The 19,848-nt window shown below is 36.8% G+C and overlaps 1 protein-coding gene across 4 annotated transcripts in view; it reads left to right on the top strand.

Moving 5' to 3' along the window:
• Window positions 1-18,367, top strand: part of SKIC3 (SKI3 subunit of superkiller complex) — a 55,632-nt gene extending 37,265 nt beyond the window's left edge. For all 4 annotated transcript variants that reach the window (XM_090130711.1, XM_031605290.2, XM_090130710.1 and 1 more), the window contains 13 exons: window positions 121-245; window positions 1,083-1,206; window positions 2,024-2,242; window positions 3,144-3,216; window positions 3,913-3,966; window positions 4,075-4,186; window positions 5,463-5,591; window positions 6,202-6,323; window positions 8,038-8,196; window positions 10,748-10,900; window positions 12,971-13,101; window positions 14,145-14,268; window positions 15,220-18,367. In XM_090130711.1, coding sequence (XP_089986837.1) covers window positions 121-245; window positions 1,083-1,206; window positions 2,024-2,242; window positions 3,144-3,216; window positions 3,913-3,966; window positions 4,075-4,186; window positions 5,463-5,591; window positions 6,202-6,323; window positions 8,038-8,196; window positions 10,748-10,900; window positions 12,971-13,101; window positions 14,145-14,268; window positions 15,220-15,297 — 1,603 coding nt within the window. In that variant the 3' untranslated portion in view covers window positions 15,298-18,367. The remainder of the gene's footprint in view (window positions 1-120; window positions 246-1,082; window positions 1,207-2,023; window positions 2,243-3,143; window positions 3,217-3,912; window positions 3,967-4,074; window positions 4,187-5,462; window positions 5,592-6,201; window positions 6,324-8,037; window positions 8,197-10,747; window positions 10,901-12,970; window positions 13,102-14,144; window positions 14,269-15,219) is intronic.
• Window positions 18,368-19,848: the final 1,481 nt, after the last annotated feature.

Genomic DNA, 19,848 nt, shown 5'->3' on the forward strand with positions numbered 1-19,848 from the left:
AGTAGGTCTCTAACAGTTTTCGCATGTAAACGGAGTATTCAACTGTATGGACATCTTCTCTCAACCATAGCACTGTTGCTACATCCTTCATATTAATGATGGTTTTTGTTTTTTTTACAGTGCCATTGGTGAGTGTGATAAAGCCATTGAGGTTTATACATCAATACCCCTTACTGAGTTTGATGCCATTGTGGGGATAGCACTAGCCTACTTCAAGAAAGGACTCTTAGCAGAAAGTATTAAAGGTAAGCATATTCCTAATTCAGAGTATGACAAGGCAGTTCTTAAGATGACTGCTACCTGGATTTGTTCATCTAACCAATGTAACTGTAGTTCAGATTATTTCATTATTTCAGTATACATGTAGGTACACATTCTGTAGCTATTTTCATCATCTATTCATAAAAATGCTAGAACTATTCAAATCTAAGGAAAGCCACGTTTCTTTGAGAGTTTTGTTCTTGTCTGTTAAGTTTTTTCTATTTCTAGCTTTCCTTGCTATCATGAAATGGCTTTTCTGGAAAAATTGCTCCTGGGTAGGAAATTAATGTGATGTTCAAAGCACTTCAGCTTTAGTGATTAATGTAAGTGCTATGTTGTCATGTTCTGTTGTTGAGACGGGAGACTCACAAATAGGTGTTCTGAATTGTCACTGTAGAAGCCTAAGCACTCACAGTGCAACAGCTAGCTCAATATTTGAAATAACCCTATTTTTAATGAAAGTTGTGTGTGCTTGTCTCAAATATTATTTCATAAATATATGCAGGGAAATCTTTAAGCTATTTTTATTTCTTTTTCTAGATATCCCAGTACTATTTGCCAGACTGGTTTCCACTTGGTACAACTAAGTAGGCTATAAACATTCCTACAAGTCAGACATTTCCTAGCATACAGCTGCTTTCTAAGGTCTTAGTCAAACTTTTTTTTTGTCTTCTACAATATGATTTCAGGTGTGAAAATGGAGTGAACCTGAAACAGTAGTACTTTTGTACTGGTGTGGTACCTTTCCTGAGGCCTTATAAACATGAGGTTTTTCTTTTCCCACCTAATTCAATTCTGAATCTTTATTTATTTTTCACTAGCCTATGAGAAAGCCTTGTCTGTTGCGGAATCTGAACAAGATAAAACACATATCCTGACTGCCTTGGCAATATTAGAGTATAAACGAAACAAAGTGGATGCCGCAAAGACATTACTGTTTAAATGGTGAGTGGAGGGAATAAGCATCAGTATGCAATGTTCTACTGTTCTACTTAATTCTCAGTTAATTCTTGAGGGGTGTTCTCAAATGAATGCTGCCAGCTGCAGCGATACCCAAAGCTAGGAAAGGGAAGATAGGACAGTGGGAGAAAAATGTCATTCATTGTATCCAGTAGTTCCCCAATAAATGTGAGAATACTATCGTTGTAAGGTTAAGCTGCCTCTTGTAATGAAGTGTGTGTGGAATAGTGTAACTTGGCTCTGGTAATATAACTAACACATGGTGGAAATCATATACAAACTACGTGAAATTGAAACAAATTTTGATATAAACAGTATTTAATTTCTCAGAAAAGCCTAATTGAAAGGGCAGTTCTTTTCAGCAGCCCTGTTTCTGGCTTTTTTTCCTCCTGGGTTTCTGTGGCAAAGTTGGAAACAGGCACAGTGTAAATGATTGTCTGATTTGATTTAGAAATGCAGATATGTTCAAGGAAAGCAAGCAAGTTTCTGCATTACACACTGTACCTTGCCATTTATTTTATGGCTGCTAATGAAGAGCAGCAAATGTATTAAAAGTCTTTCCAAGTAGTTTGAATTGATAAGTTTGAGTTCTAAGATGATATATAACTACTGCAGTATTCTGTATCCTGAGGCCTCAAGTTTACAGTTCTAAGCTTGATCCAAAATCCCATAATGGTAGGCTGCTAAGTCAGCATACTGTGGATGATATGTTGAAGAAAGAGGACTCAAAATATTGTAATATTAAATGTAAGTTTACTTTGTGCTCCAAAATAATGTCTCCTTTCTCCCTCTGATTCAACAGCTCGTTAAAGGAACCTAGTACAGAAAGTCTGAAGGCTTTGTGCACACTAGGACTGGTAAAGCAGGATGTTACGCTTGCAACAGCAGCCCTAAAGGAGCTACTGAAGCATGAGAAAGGGAGTGATGGAATTTATGAAAGGTGCCTTATTGCATCTGCTGTTTATGCACTACAGGGCAGAAACCTGGGGATCCAGAGAGAAGTCTCCAAAGCAATACATAGGTGTGTATTTTGTTATTTTTCTAGATTTCCTTGTAAATTTCTTGCAGCATTCTTATTTTAAAAAAAGGTAAAAATAAAATCAAGCATGAAAGTCCTCATGATTTTGGAATCAGTGGGAAGAAATCTGTTGTCTCTGATCTATGAGATCAAGTGGCAAAATTTTCATGGCTTTTAAGGATTTTTCTGTTTTTGTATTGGTGACTTCTTAGATCTGTTCATCATACACTCCAGAGCTTTCAACTTAAAAATCTTCAGGACTTTTATTTAATGTCTAACAACCTCTGAAGCAGTTCATTCTGTTAGATAAATGCCAATATTTAAACGTGTTTTGAGTAACCTATGTGTTATTGGGAGTGGAAATTTTACTCAACACCTTTGGCAAGCCACATCATACCTTCCCTCCACATGTTTTCAGAAATAGTGCATTTCTCAAAATTGCATTTAAAGTTCCTTGTTCCTCACACTATGAGGACAAGACCTTGAGTCCTAGAGTTTGCCTTTTTTCTTCCTGTGAATATCTATGTGTATATATGTATGTACATATATATGTGTGTGTGTGTGTACATACACATATATATATATATTTGTATACACATACATATGCCTAGATATATACATAGATATAGTGTGTGTGTATATACATATATATATCTGTCTATATATGTATCTACACACTATATATATATATATATATCATTCACTTCATTTCTTTAGCCAGTGATATAACTTCAGTGTTGTGTTGATTGTTTTAAATTATTTGCCATGTCTATTTACAATACAACTTTACAACTTTCTAATAGAAGAAGATCCATGTGGTATTCATAGAAGCTGGCTACAAGAGTTATGAAAGACCAGATACATTTCTAGACCAAAAAGCTTGATATACTTGTTCTTTTTGCAGTTACCCTGGTAATCCTGCCCTTTGGTCTCTTCTGTCTCGACTAATTCCACTTTATACACCACAGAAGGCAAAAGTAAGAGCATTGCTTTAAGAACTGCTTGCATCCTGAGTATAGTGTCTGTGTTGTTTCTTAACTGAAAATAAAAACTGCTTCAGTATGTGTATGTTCACTAGTTAATATGATTTTTTGTATAAGAAAGTACATTCTGAGCAATACTAAACAAATCATATATCCAATTATTTGCATCCTTCGTAATGATTCTTTATCTTCTTGAAATTTACTAGAAATGTCCCAATAAGCAAAAGCTAGGCTATATGTAAATAATTTATCTATATGAAATTTTAGATATATATGCAAAATTGAGGTAAAAGACTCTATCTGGCTTGAATTTGCTTAGTCCAGACAATTTTACTTATCGCATTATGCACTATTTCTTTGCTGCTTTTGTACTTAATATTAGCTCTTCTCCAAATAGAGACTCCAAATACATACTCCAAATAAGTACAAATAAATGTATGGAAATCTGTTTCTGTATGTAGCTGAAATTTTAAGAAATTGTGGATATGTTCAGATCTTGAATGTCTCTTCATAATTGTTTGCAAGAGATTTTTAGTATTTTCCTTTCCTACAGACAAACTATGTTGTGTACACTTTGTATATCCAGTTAATGTATATTGGAGAAAAAAAAAAAAAGATTTGCCTTACATTTTTTGTAAAATCGCTGAATTAGTCATATAGCCCATTCTTTTTTTTTTTTTAATCTTACAGGGGGGAGCTGTGGCGGGAAACATTGCACATGCACTTGATTTAAGACATGGAAAGGTTTGGCTCACTCTTAATTTGTGATTTTACAATTTCTTAAGCAATCCTTAAGTGAATTTCACCTGATCATTTAGATTACAATGCTGTTATTCGTCTTCTATTTTATAGGATGTCCTAGTGAATGTTGCAGTTAATCAATTGGCAGCAGGATGTCACATGTTAGAAGATGAGAGAAACAATCCTCTAAAAAATATTCAGAAGGCAATACACATCTGTCCAGGTACTCAAATGTACTAGTGATATTTTACTAATCAGAAGCAGAACTGTTGTGTTAACAAAATACCTGCTTTTCTTTGATTGTTGTTATATCTCTTTGTCCATTTTATTTTTGGGAGAATGTTTAAAAACAGAAATTTAAACTTTTGATTCAAGTTTAGTCTTTGTGAATTCAATCAGATAAGGAAAAAATCCCTGAGTTTTAAGAATTAATCTGAAAACCTGGGCAATTTATTACTCCCACAGTGGAAGAAGAGAGAAGTATTATTTTGTATGTAAGATAAAAAGGGAAATCATGTTTTCCCACAGTGTCAGTATGTCACACTAAGCAGGAGAGATTTATTCATCTAGCTTGAGAATTTTGATATTTTCTATTATATCATGCTGGTTATGAACTGTAGACAGCTGTTCACCTATTGCTAAATGGCCATCTTCAACATGTTTATAAAGTGGTGGGGCTTTCAGGACTTCAGAGAGTATTTCTTGGACATGATAATAATACATAAGACATACAGTATACATCAGTGTGGCCTCAAGTTAAAAAATATTAATAATAAAATTACTTTCCCCCAAGGATACACAAGACTATTACAGCTATTCATAAGCATTATACTTTGCTTTTCACTTTAGTAAAGTAAAATCTTCAAGCTGTCTTTTGTTTCCTTGACAAAATTAATCATCTCTGGGCTGAAAACTTAGCTGAATTTCATAGTTTATCTGTGTGATTCAGTAATAGGCTGAACTCTACCAGTCAAACAAAGGTGCTCTTTACTGGGCTAAGTCAGAGTAATGTGGAGCTTGAATTAACTGACCCTAGAAGTAGGAATATATGGCAATCACAGATAGGTTAACTTGCATGCCAGTGGCTGAACTGTATAAAGTCTACATGACTAGAAGCTGAAGAAAACATCTTGGGATTTTTCCTGCCACTGTTATGTAGCATTAGAAAGTACTCAGGCTTAGTCTGTCTAGTTGGAATCAAGCTGGCATACCAGTTGTTATACAAAAATTCTATTTGTTGGCTTTAGAAACCGCATTTTTGTCTTAAGCTTTTGAGGAAGCTCATTTATTAGAGGCAAATTCTTTTCTGCTGCCTTGGGCTGAGCTGCTGTAAGTGTCTGATTGAAAAAATTCAATTGCCTTCTAGTTACCTCTTACTTAATAGTGTACCATTTCATTGATGGCTGTGTCTTTATGCTTAATCGGGTAAAGACCATTCTAAGTATACTACCAGACTTCTAGAATGGGCATGAGTTGCTTGTAACCATTGTTTCTCCTAGATAATCCTTCTGCCTGGACAGTGCTAATGGCAGCCTGTCATGCTGAAAACACTGTTGTCTGTCTGAACAACACTCAACCAAAGCGAACAGATCTAGAGATGATACTTGTATCTACAATTTCAGCCAAAAGTAAGATATAAAACATTCAATTAAAAGAAAATGAAATAAAATAGAAATGTTCTAAGCCTGTAATATTGTTACGAATTTCAGAAGCTTCTTTATGAGAATTGCTTAGTAGTAATTTGAGCTGTAACTGTATTTTTCTCATAAAAATCCACATCCAAATGTAGAGGTTTGGTTAATTACTTAAGTGTTACTTGTGTTTCCACCCAGAGCCTCAGATGCGTTTTTTTAAATAGCATTTCTTTATTCTGATACCTAAATGAGTAAATCATCATATTACAAGGGGGCACTGTTGACAAGAAAAGGCTAAAGTGCTCTATGATTTCTCCTATAGATAACTAACCTTGATTAATAGGTGTGTGTTGCATAATATCTGTAGCATTTTGAAATGCAGAATTAAAATTCTTTGTTCGATCAGTTATTCTCAAACTATTAACTCAAATGGTGGATTACTTTTTCCATCTTCTTGTTTTTAATCTTGTCATCTCTTGATGTTCCTACTAATGAAAAAAGCCATGTCACACTGATACTCCAAAAAAGTTCTTACTTGTCTGGAGCATTTGACATGATATGTCACTACAGCATACATAGTAAAGTGTTTTATATTCTTTTGCAGCTGGAGAAAATAACCTTCCTCGTAATTACATTCAAACTCTTGAAGACTGGTCTCTTTGTCAAGCTATCACCAGTCTAGAGGAGAGTGGTAGAATCTCAGAAGCTGAAGCACTTTGTACCAAGGTATAACAATAGTATATGGGCAGAATTCTATGAAAATTTTGTGTACATTTTACAAACAGATAATCTTTAATGTAGCAACTGTTTGTTCTGGGAGAGCTACAACTTGCAGTAGTTGTTGGCATACCACGCTACCACCACTACCAAAATATTGACTCTGTCTGCAACACTATAACTTTCTGAACAGTTTAAGCAAGTGGTATAATGCATGACAAGACTTGTTCTTCTTTTCTTGTTTTTTATATTAACCTAGTGTTAAGCAAAGCATTATAGAAAATTGAGGCAAGAAATCCTGGCAGGGGACTTTCAAGGGACTTAACCATCTTCAGGTCTGTAGTTAATTTGCAGTGTACCCATTTCAGATCTACAAGGAGATGCCACAGGTTTGATCATTAAAAGGACACGTCTTGATGCAACGCATTTGGGAAACCGGACTGTAGTGTTAATATGCTTCAAGTGTGTGTGTCTGGTTGTCTTCATAAACAAAAGGCTAAGCAAAAGATGAGCAAAATAGCAGTTGTACTCAGTAGCACACATCCTTGACTTTCAAGTAGGAAATTGGCTAATCCTAGGCAGATGTGCTCCTTGCCTAAGGCATGTGTATATTAGTGTTGAAATTAACTAAACCCTAAAAATGAGATTAAGCAAACATGCTAGTTTTTTAGGAGAAGGTACTTTCCTGTCTCTTGGTTTGCTTGGGCAGGGGATGTTTTCCTTTTCTGATGACCTGTCTTACATTAGAAAGTATTGGAGACTTCTACAAATACAAGCTGATATCTGGGAAAAGAGGGATTATGGTGTTGTTTGCTTGCTTTTTTTTTTCATTAGTTACGTAGTCTGGATAAAGGAGTCAGTTCCTGCAATTTGTGCAGAAACCAGAATAAGAGTGTCTGTTACAACTAACTCTTCCTGAGAGTTACGGAACATAGGATTCCCAGTTGTTGTAACTGGCAATGATGGGTCAGACCCGGCGCTCCTTGAATTCTACACTTGCTAACAGGAAAAATTAGCACAAATGCTAACAGCTTCTATTTTCTTTCATTAAGTCTCTGTATATATGTGCATTTTTTAAAGATACAGCTTATTATTGCTGTTAACATATTTTGCATTTCTTAAAAATGGGTAAAATATGCAAATGCTGTTTCTTAGAACAGGTCTGGTTTGAGGTAGGATTTTTGGATATGCTACGAGTTAAATAGGTAGAAATAATGCATAATGTGACTTGGAGAATCTTCTTTCTCGTGCGATGGATAAAGCAGCAGATGACTAGTTTTCTGTCATTCTTCAATGTGATTTTTTTTTTTACAGGAAGTGCTTAGTTAAATTCTATTCCAGTGAGTATTAAGTACACTCACAGAGAGAAATGAAACTGTTTGGATCATTCTTCAGATCACCACTGTAGGTTTTTTGGGGCAGCTTTCTTTTTTTTTTTTCTGCCTTGAACTTGTAAAAAATGACAACCAGAAGACTGCTATTTATCAGAAGTCTTTAGTGGTAGGACAGGTACAAAATTTAGGGTAGATGAGAGAGAGAAAAATATTACCTATTTCCATGTGTCAATTTCTGGAACACTTCATTGTGCAGAGCAGGGAGAGATGCCATCTTGCAAGCATTCTGAGTATGTATGCAATGCTGTTTTCTGTAAAGATTCAATGGGGAAAAACAACAGTATCTTTTGAGATTTGTAAATGATAATTTTGATATAATGTGGTTTTAGGGTTTAAAGAACTGCCCTGAGCACCCAGCTCTGTTTTTGCTTTTGAGACAAATTCAATGTAAGCAACTGTTGCAGTCTCACAAAGAGCTTCCAGATACCATCCTGAAGGAGCTTCACAAAACAGTCATGACCAGTTCATCTTCCATTGCAGCCTGGCAAGTAAGTGTGTATTCTCTCTCTAATTGTGGTATACCACTGGTTACAGTAAGTTCTGAGCAGAGAATATCTGCTATATGAGAATTTTTCACTGGTTGCATTTATTTGTCCACTCACAGCAAATGGCAGAAATCAGCTAATTTTCAGTTCTTTATAAAACTGTAATATTCTGTTAATTTTTTTCTATTTTGTGAAATAATGATAATTGTTTGTAAAGTCAAGCAGATGTGGATGTAGAAATAAAAACTAGAGATTAAAACCTGACACCTGCATCTTTAGGGTTATATGACTTGGTAATGTGAATCAAAACAGAAAAATATCTGTATAATCTTTTTATCCCGTAAGAAAAGGTGGAGGTAAGTGGTGTACAATTCCTTACTCAGGATATGAAATCCTGAATAAATCTCTTCTGTGTTTCATAATTTTCTGACATCAAGTGTCACTATTCTTTTGTCAGTTGGGACTGGGGAAAAGAAGAATCCTTCTCAGTAGCAGTGTTCACACCCTCCCTTTCATGGAATCACAGAAGATAATTTTTTAATTAAAATGAAGAGGCTGTAATTTGGTTCATGTATGGTGAGACAACCTGAGGAATTGGCTCAGGCACTTCAATACACCTTTCTGGTGATGCAGCATGTGTATATATAATTTTTATTTTTTTAACTGTTGCTTTTGGTTACAGTTAATGGCTTTCTTTACAAATGTTAGTGTGTTTAGAAAAATTCTGCAAACTTCCAGTGTTCTTCATGTAGTTGTAGGAAATACGGTGAGCTCTCTGCCTGCTGAACACACAAATCTCTCTTTCCAGCAAGTTTCTCTTAAAGGTGATTTCAATCCTAAAAGCAAAGAGAGAGACGGCTATAAATATCAATAGTTACGTCCATTGTTACAAGGCTGCAGGTCGTCTTCTCTTTTGGAACATAGAACTAATATTTGTGGAACAGTGCTTTTTTGGGTATGTCTTTCATGGAGTTGTAAGATTTCATGTTCCTGAACTGCAGAACTCATTCAGGTTGTTGGATTTGTAAAACACGGGAATATTTGAGCCATGACTCTATCCTCTATTAATTTAATAATAATTAGTGGAAAATGGAATTAAATCTTGTATGTTCTTCATGCATCTGTTGTATAGCCAAGTGTCATCTGCTTACAGACGGGGAAAGGGAATGAACTAAAAGAATGTGGGTTTTATTTTGTTTTAGTTTAGGCCATAGATAAGATGCCTTTGGGTAAAATCTCTTCAGTCTTCAGTTAGAGAAGATAATTCTCAGGGCTTTGATAATGATCTGGAAAAGCTTCTTGGCTGCTACAGCTGTTCCTAATGGATAGCTCTTTGCTTTTGTGTTTTCAGACTTCCTAAAAGTTTGATAGATGTTTTGCCTTACTGTAAAGCATATGTCATGATACCTTAGAGTTTCATTTAGTTACAATGACCATTAGCATAGCTTTTTGCTATTAAGTTTTTGGTGCATGTCTGAAGTTTTCAACAGGATTTAGGAGTTCTGCTGACTGTTCTGCTCTTTTGTGCTGTGATCAGGGAGACAATAAAACTGTGCACCTGTATAGATGTCCTGTTGTACAAAGCAGTCTTGCAGCTTGATGTCAAGATGCACTGTCTCAGCGGTACTAAAAGAAGGAACATGCTGGAACATCTATTCACATATGGCTTCAGTGCCTCAGAAAAGCTCAAGAATCTTGTCTTTTCTTACTCTAGGCAGTTGTTAGCTAGCAAAAGTCTTATTTTTAAAGGGAATTACCTTTTAAAAAAAAAGAATTTGTTTTGGTTGCTTGATGATCCAGCAAATAATACTTCTAAACGCTTAGGTGTTGTGGTGCTTATCATGCACATGTCAGGAATTTGCAAACCTATGGCTGTATCTTTTAAAAATGTAGTATGGCTACACAATTTAAGAGGGAGAAGTTAGAATCCTTTTCCTTCAATTTGTGGATAAATTCAGAGCTGATGGAGCAGTTAGCAGGAGCAAGAAACTCTCCGCAGGACCGGTGATCTGCTTTTTGTTCCACATAGCTCATCCACATGATTGCAGTGTGTAATGAAAATGTTGCCCAAGTTATACACTCCTCATCTGAATTGAGACTCACACTTGAAGATCTTTCGTGGTCCTGAAATCGCTCACTTGGGTGGAAAAAACTTTGTTCCAGAGAAAGAACTCTTTTCCCCTCTTCATAACTTTTAGGAACAAGTGAGGCACTACATAATGCTCTTCTAGTCTGGAAACTTTCACAATGCCAGTTGTAATATTTATTCACTTATGAGCAATCTCCAGATTAAAACAGCTCTCAGACAGTTGGATGGGTGTCAACTAAATTCTGAAATACATTGCTGTGATGAGGTGTACTGCTGGCTGTGCAATCAGAAGAATACATTTTCCTGCAGGACAATGCATTATGTTGTTGGAGTGAGGGTGGGGTGGGCCGTGATGTTTTAGCCAATAACTATACCATAGAACTCTTATACATTTAATTAAATTATATCATCTGAAGGGATGTGTGCTTTGTTGGTTCCATAACTGATTTTGTTGTCTATTTTCAGTGGTTGGCAAAAGTTTATCAGTCTCAAGGAATGATGGTTGGAGCAGAGATGTGTTACAGAAGGAGCCTGCAGTTGGCATCACAGCAGGGCAGCTGGAGCGGGAAGTTATCCAGTCTGCTCAGACTGGCTATGCTTGCACTGGAAATCTGCATGGTAAGATAATCAAAATTATATAACTGCATGATGTAACAGGAGTCCATGTAATGTTGGGCTTCTGCAGTCTTTCTCTGAAATTCCTGCTTAAATGACTTTGCATTTTATGAATGACATCTTGATTAGTGAATAAAACAGGATTTCAAGGGGTTATTTTTAGAATGTCCTTTCGTAAGTGGTTGCTGTGAAATAATCATGTAGAATCACTATGTACATAAAAAGCTAACTTGTTTGATAAGGATTGTTCCTCCAATTGATTCAGTTTGATAATCAAAATTGCAGTGTCCTTCAAGTCTCTGTCGCCTTGTTCAGATCACTGTCTTTAATAAATGTTTTTCCTATACTGCTGTCTGGAAGCTTCAGTCAGGTTTCAAGCAACTTCATACTGTATGGTCACTTCTAGATGTGCTGCCTTGCTTTGAAGTATAAAGATAATGTAAGGGAAGCATACATTGTGATGTAAAGAAAATCATCTTACTTTTAGTTTGCATTGAGGAGCCAGGTGAACATAACTCAAATTCTTGGAAAGCATCTGTTCTCTTTAGGCACTGTTACTCTAGGAATTTGAAGTGCTCTGGCGGGCTTCTTTAAAGGTGATAAAAAGGGTAGATATTGGTTAATTCTGGCTTACGCTTTGTCATGTATTTTAAGAGGTTACCAAGTCAGCAGGTACATCCAGATTCAGGCAAAGGAACTCCACACATCATTAGTGTTAATATAAGATAGTCAGTTTTACTGAGGTTAAACTGCAAAACTGTTGCTTTTGGTGGGGGTGGGGGGGGTGGGGGAAGAATCCCCTTAGTGTAGACAAATTTACAATCTGTATGCTTCAAATGGCAGAATTCATCAAGTGGCAAGATTATTTCCTCCCATGATTCTTCTGTCGTTTTTCCAGTAGTATGCATCAAATTTCTTAAATATCCTCAGTATCTGCACAGGTCTCAAGGTACTCTTTAACTGAATTAATACTATTTCTTCAGATGGTGGCCTGAATTACATAAGGATATTTGACTTTGTTTTAAAAACAGAACAAATGTTCTGTTCCTTTTACATGAACAGAACAGTTTATACATGGATTTCTGTGCGGTCTCTGATTAGCTCTGGTTTAATTAATTAATATGCAAAAAGCTGATCCAAACCTTGGCACCCCTTGAAGCAAAACATTATGTCTGCTGTCCAGACAACAACAAGGTTATGTTCTAACTTGTCACTCCAAAAGTAATGCCTATTACTTATTTTCACTACAACAGCTGCATAGAGCAGAACAGCACTCTTTGATAGAGCAAATTCTCAGCTACAAAATACTCTTTATTTTAAAAGTCATCACCATTAGCTATGCATTTTTGCCAATGATGAACAAGAGCCAGCATGATGCACTCATAAAAATCTCTACCAGTGGAGGTGACATGTTGCCGCCACTGCTGAATTGCAACACCCACCACCTCACTGTGCTGACAATGAAATGTGATGAAATACTGGGAGGAGGGCTCAGCCTCTACTACTGCTGTATCACCAACATCTGGCATCATGGGCCAACATGATAAAATAGGAGGCATTACTTTCAGAGCAGTCCTCGTAATAATCATTTTGTTGCCTGTAATAGTAAGCAAAAACACAAATAACTTACTCTATAACTGCTTTATTAGGTAATTACCATCTTGGAGCTGATTTTTACTGCTAGTAATATCTATTGTTATATTCTTATTTCTCTTCTGGGAATGAATTCTACTTTCTAATATCCTCATGTAGAGGGATAAAAGTTTACAAAACAAAGGTAATATCTGATAGGCAGATATTACTCAAACATGTTTGGAAAAGACAAAAAGATTCTTCATGTCAGAGAGCACATGGAATGCTAGCAAGGTTCATCCAAGAAGACTTGATGTAATGTTTCCAGGCTCTTCTAAACATTTTTTTTTTTAAAGGAGTTGCTTACTAACTTGACAAGTATTTTATATAACTCTGAACAACTTGAAATAAGCCTTCTCTACAGAGAGCTGCAAACAAATACTGGTTTGTACTGCACACTACAATTAAACCCTTCCTCCTTCTTTTCTTTTGTTTTCATAGGCTAATGTCTCAAATGAGCACTGGCCATCCTTGGTTCAGGAGGCAACAACTGAAGCTTTGAAACTCTATTCCTGTCCTTTGGCAGTTCTCCTGCAAGCGCTTCTACAGTATATTCGCAAAATGGGAGCAAGGTATGCAATCTGGAACACACTGTCTAAAAGTATTTACTTGTCAGAATTAAAAATGTCCAAGTGGCCATGATGGTTGTATCTAACTCCTAGACTGAAAAGAAAACTGAAAACAAGAGTTCTTGAAATAGCATGACAGTTAAAAGGGAGAGCAGAGAGAAGGGGTGAGTAGTGTGGGGAGTAAGAAGCAGCAGAATCTCACTCCTCTTCTGAAAAAAAAAAATAATTTGTAATGACCTGCGTACTGTAAGTACTGCAAGGCAATGAGTTCTTCCCAGCACCTGGAAAATCAGATTATTTATGAAGGGAAGAACTCGTGAAACAAGAGTCAAAGCTGTTTGCACCACTGAATGAATACCATATCCTTAAACTTATTTGCCAAGTTTTGCCATATTTCTGATAACACAGTGAATTTGGAAAGGGTCTCAGTTGGATATTAGCTGGCAGTTTTAGAAAGTAGTATCAGATAAATAGATTTAAGACCTTCTGTTACACTATTCAAACTTCCCTCTCTCCTGCAGTTTCACATCTTAGTTCTGTGTTTTGGAGAAACTGCTCTGAGTTTTGGATTAAATATGTTTGTATATAATATTCAGTTCTATTGAATTGTTAAAACTCATCATAATAGCTGCTGCTTGCAGGAGCGAATGTCTTCTGAAAGATTTAATTTATATAGAAAATATCTGTTGTATTTGAGATCTGAGGTTGTGCTGAGTTCGCAGATACCAGATACAGTTTTTATCACAGGTGCAGAATCTGCTATTTCAGTCTGTGTAATTACTATTTAAAGCAGTAATATGAATGTGAAATACTAAGTATAGCAGTGATGGCAATATTCCTTAGCATTCCAACTGGCAAGTAGATTTCCAGATACAACTATGTGGGAAACAAGCAAACACACATTTCTGCTTCCTCACTGGTATTTCCATAAGGACTTCCTTTTACATTACCTCTGGTTATTATTACTTACAGTTGGATATTGGTGTGTTGCACCTAGTTAATGAAATTTTGCAGTTGATTTGGATTGTTTTCCATTATGCTTCTAGAGAGACTCGTCGAATGTTGGAAAGAGTGGTTTACCAACCAGGGAATCCAGAAACCATTGTGTCTGTGGCTCGTTGGTACCTCATGCAACATCTATATGCCAAAGATGATTATGAATTAATAGACGTAAGACAATTCATTCTATATAGAAACGCAATCGATTTTCATTTTATTTTGTGGTTGTAACTTCTAAGAGGGGTAGGGAGAGATTAGGGAAGTGATGACTCTTCTGGCAGAATACAGTATTTAAGGATTCCATGCTGACAAAATATACCTCTGTTTGTATCCAGCTGACTTGAAAGTCTTCAATTCCTCCATGTGCTACTAATGAAAATCAAACCGTAAAATCTCTCTGTAATCAAAACTATAATTTTTGTACTTACGATTTTTATTGTATTTGTGATTATGCATTATTTTTCATTCTTAATAAATGGTGCATTATTTTATGTGCATAGCACTATACAAATTGATTTGGTCAAATTTGCAAATTCACAAAGTTCTTTAATATGATGGGAGGTGATTCAGTTTGGCCTGTAATTGGAATCACTTTGCTACTCAGATTCTGAATATGCAAATAGGAGGTGTGGAAAGTAATTGGAGAAAGGTTAAATTTAAGTGGGGAAGGCAAAAGGAAACCTTGGCAGTTTTATGGAGATAAAATGCTTCTTTTTGACTAATTTAGGTTTATACAGATGTGTTAGAAGGAGGAAAGCGTGCAGTGACAGGGAGATAGGTCTCACCTAGACCTGTTGGTGTCATTGCCAGCAGGGAACTTATTTATACTCAGCTTCAAATGACAAATGATGCTGCTGTAGTGCACTGCAAGTGACTACAAGTTCAGTAGGTGACTAGGGTGCTTTTTCTAATAAAATGTGTAATGCTTTAAGTGAGCTGGTTTGTCACGCTGAATATTTGTTATTTCAGTCTGGACTTGCTTGTTACTTAATCTTTTAGGAAAATTGGATAGTAGAAATTAATATGAATTAATTTGAATTAATCTGAATTAGAGATTATCAGTTAAATACTAACATTAAATGTAAGAAATTCTCAGTGCTTCTTTGCTTGATTTCTCTTCAGGTACTTGTAGAAAATGCCAAAGCTAATCGGGATATTAGAGCTCTGGATCTACACAAGAAATTATCAGCAAGTGCCTAGTATGGACTATCTGAAATGGAACGTCTTCTGTTCACGCAACTTAGTTGTGCCATCCTTCATGAGTGGTCTGGGCTTTTTTGTTTTTGTCTGGCTTTATTTCTTCTTGTGTCAGCAGCAATTTTTTTTTGAGCAAAAGTAGGTTGTTCTTTTGTTGACATAAGTCCCATCATAAAATACACTTCACTTGAAAGGAAAAAAAAGCTGATTTTTTTTGTTTGTTTGTTTTCTTCTTCTCTGAAACCTCAGTACTGTTTGCAGTAGATTTATCATCTTTCCCCATTGGCCCCTCACAAAGAAGTACAATGTTGACTGCATTGGCAGTGATGAAAGCTTGAAGAGGTTTCAGGTTTTGTTTTTTTTTTCCCCTGGAACAGTCTTACTAGTTACAGCAAACTTTTCCTTCCTCCCAGATATTGTAAAACATGCAGAAATTTAAATGTTTTGCATTTGTTTTGCAACTGAGAACCAAATCCACTTTGAATTTCATGTGTGGTGTCAGTTTATACACTTTATGTTTTTTGTTAGCTAACCTTTATTGCAGCAGTGAATCTTGTCCCATCAATGAGGAGGGGGGAGTGAGCAAGATTCACTGAAGGGCTGTGGAGCATGTTGGTAGGTCACTGAGTTTGGTTACTCTGGTTTCCTTTTCTCATGCAAAATTCCAGTTAAAATGTGCAGTCATGCTTACCTGTGAAGTAAACATGTTTTTTCAGTAGATAATGGCTCCATTACACATGGGATGTCTAGGTTTAAACCCTGGTACCAGAAAATCCCAACAGTTGCATGTCTTTAATCAAAGGTTCACAATTCTGGGATATACCATATTTTTGTGGGATTCCATATGAGTGTTTTGCAACTAATTGTCCATGAACAGTTCATCAGTGGCGAGTATACTCTTGGGGGTGGGAATTTATTTTTTGTTCATCTATTATACTCTCTGGATTGGACAAAAAATACTTAAGGGACCAAACACTTGCATAAAAAGAGAGGTCACGGTGAGGTTAGCCACCCCATTCATTAGTTACTTGAATTCACCCACTCAGAGATAAAAGGACAATATATTCATGATGTAGGGTTTCACCATGAGGTAAGGAGTCCAACAGTGTACAAGATTCACAGGATCTCTAGTTCTCGGGGACAGCACTTCTGCTTTAGTATCTTCTTACAAGGCATCTCTACATTGTGCCCCTAAAATGTCCACTTTTTTCAGGTTGCAAGGGAGGCATTTGTAGTTCACATGCAGAGCTCTTGCTTCCAAATTGTAACGTTCTGTGTCTTTCGAGGTTGTATCAACTAGAAAATAATGGGTTACGGGAGAGGGTGTGTACCAAGTTGTTCTGCTATACTTCTGAAATGGGAATGAGTAACCCCTCCCTCCATCCCCCACAAAGATTTTTTTATTTCTGCGTGTATATTGAATACACTTCTGGTTTATGTTGCAGTCTTTTGACTTAGATAATCTGTGAGAAGTTTAACCAAATGATGGCAAAATTAAGGCCTGCAGCTGTTGGGATGTCCAGACAAAGACCTCATTCTGTTTGATTCCAGATTTGGATAAAACCAGTGATAATTGTGTCCATGCCAGGTTGACTGGGCTTATTCATATTCCCAGTTTACTGAGATAAGATTATATTCTTACTCTGTGGATATATAAACTGCTCCTCTGTGTGCCCATCATCTTCCTCATTGGGTTAATGCGTGCTGCAAATGGTCTTGTAGTTGATCTGTATATGGTTTGAAGGAATCAGGCAGGCTTCAGATTAGGGGATTTGTTCTGTTGAGGTTAGCGATTAAAGATAGCACTGGGAAAGGCAGTTGACAGACGAAGGTTCTAGTATGCATTAACTCAAGACAAGCATCCTTCCACAAAATTTCAATCAATACAGGCTAGATCCTCCCATCTCCAAGGTGTCCAGAACCCCTACCCAATAGGCAGCTCATTAAGTTAATGGTCATGGCTCCACTGGGTCATCAGTAGTTATGAAAGCTCTGGGCCTCACCTTCCAGCAGCAAAACTCAGTTGTCACTTTCCACACGTACTCTCGTTTTCTTGAGCTAACTTACTGTATTTTTCCAGGACTTTTAGACATTTTGGCTGCCAAGAATGGCACCATCTAGGCAACCTGCCTGTCCTCACCCTGGCCATTAACAATGGTCTCTATCTTAATTACTGGCTTTGTTCTTGGGTTAAAGTATTTTTTGGCTACTTTCCAATTCCTTAGTTGTGTACAAGGTGCTTAGGCCCGGTTTCTTGATCAGCTGTGCTAAGCTTGTAAATGGCAGCTGACTATCGAGAACAGAGTCAACAGAGTCAAGGTCTGTCCAGTCAGGAGAGCTTGTCCTTCATTCTCTAATTCAGACTATAACATTTTCTTTCAGTCTGATGTATTGGACAGAGCCATGAGGAGTTGCTGAGTGATACCACATTTGGCAGTTAGCTGGCTCTGCAGGGTTTTCATTCGTTCCTGCAAAGATTTAACCATATTATCACTAGTTTCATTAACTGGGTGCCTCTTCTGTGCTGTCACTAGTGCTGCTCCCAGCACAGCATATACAATGGCTTTTCCTTTCCATGGATGTGCTTTTCATTCTTTTGTAAATGTTGCAGTCATGTTTGTTACAGCATTTGGATCATACCAACTAACACAAGCTCGTGCCATCCCTGATGGGATGGGGCATGCCTTATATTTCTTAAGCTTCTCAACAAGAGGGGAGCAGTCAGGCATCAGCATTTCCCAGGCAGCCATGACTTGCCACAGATAAACCTATCTTGATGTATAGCTTAGAGGTCACTTTCCAGTGCTTGCTCAATACAGTCACTTTGGGACCAGTCTCTTATGCAGTATATCCCTCTGACTGTGGGCTTCAGTAAATATTCTCATCAAGAATAACTTGTGATCATTAGGGACAGGGTCATATTTATACTGTGCGTAACAGACTCTATTTATGTCTTGGTGATTCTTCTGCTGACTGCTTAATTGGATGAATCATGATGGTGGTTCTTAATACATGATGTTATTTTGCCTTTATGTACATGAAAATAAAAAATAAATCAGTTATTCTAATCTGTTAGTGTTATCACTAGTGATTTTCAAGCTGTTGTCAACAGACTTGTGATACTTGTCCATTCCTGGTTTACAGTTTCTTAAAGCACATCAAGAAACATCTTACGATGGTTGGCATCTCATGCATGCATGCAGTGATTGGTGGAAAGTAGGTGCAAGCCACAGGCTACCACAGTCATTTTAAACCATAATGCTATGCTCAGTAGGATGGATTTTCTGTTCTGTGGTGGTGAACACTCTGAATAAGCCCTCCTCGTCTCCCATCCATCTCAATACCTTACTTCAAAAAGACTTTTTCTGATAAATTTAGCTGGATGGTGGTTGTCTTCACAGCCTGCTGTCACATAGGCCTGAGCTATCACTAACTGCATATATTAAAAGGGAATGTTGCAGAAGCCAGACTCGTGACTCTCAAGACTAGCTGTAACTTTTTTTAGCTTGTTGCTATTAATAGCCTTGAAAAGTGTGTACAGCCCATAGTTCCTATCCTCATGTATGGCTTTGATATTTATGCCTCCTACTGTAGTGGTGGGAGAGCCATCATAGCCAGCCTTGTGACAGCATGCTCAGTGGCTGCCAGCCCTTGTTTTTAGGACATTAAAGAGAAGTTCTTCCACTTGACTGTTATCCTATGCTTCATTCAGCATCAAACCCTTCTAACATCTAGGAGAACAAAGGACCCCAGGCCACAGAGACCAACTTAACTAACCACCAACAGTGAATTGTCTATCTTTAAAAAAGTTCAATGTTCTCTCTCTTCAGAAGGCCTAGAAGCTAATAACTTTTAGATCAATAATAAACTCCTTGAACAAGATAATTACACAGCCAAAAATCATATTAGAAAAAAACAACATCTCTACCACCTACACAGTGAAGATTCTTTTGGGATCATGAGTTTAAGTTTCTGTAAAATCAAACAATAACTTGTTCTCCTCAATAATGTACAGTCTCTAAAAAATCAGAACTCATAAAATCACTACTGAAAAAAATTGTGAATTCATGCAGGTTGAGACAGCCCTATAATTTATATTATCGTAGAGCTCAGCTTTGGAAATCTAAGTGCTATACAAAGGCATCACTGAGATAGAGGACTGAGGCATGGTTGCAGATTTCACTGACTGGAAAGTTGTACATTTGGTTGCTACCAATGTAAAGGGGAATAAAAGAGGCTCCAATTATATTTTGTTCTATTACGTTGTCTTACACTGAAGGCAGAATGGAATGAGATTTAATAATTTCAAGGTAGAGCATCTGATTATATCAGATATGAAGGATTTTATATGCTGCTTAAACTTCCTTTCTTATAAATGTGAGAAAATGGCTTCCGTTTGAGAAGTTCATCTATTTGGGCCGTGCGTGTTTGTGACCATTCATTTCATTGTCTGTATTTCTCTTGCCTTGGATTTCTGTTCAGCTCTTCAGCTTTCTGAAGATGGTACCATGTAGTAGCACTGCAATTACACTGATTTAGGTATTCTTGCCTGAC

The sequence above is a fragment of the Phasianus colchicus genome, chromosome Z (assembly GCF_987193195.1).
Source record: "Phasianus colchicus chromosome Z, bPhaCol1.hap1.1, whole genome shotgun sequence".
NCBI lineage: Eukaryota > Metazoa > Chordata > Aves > Galliformes > Phasianidae > Phasianus > Phasianus colchicus.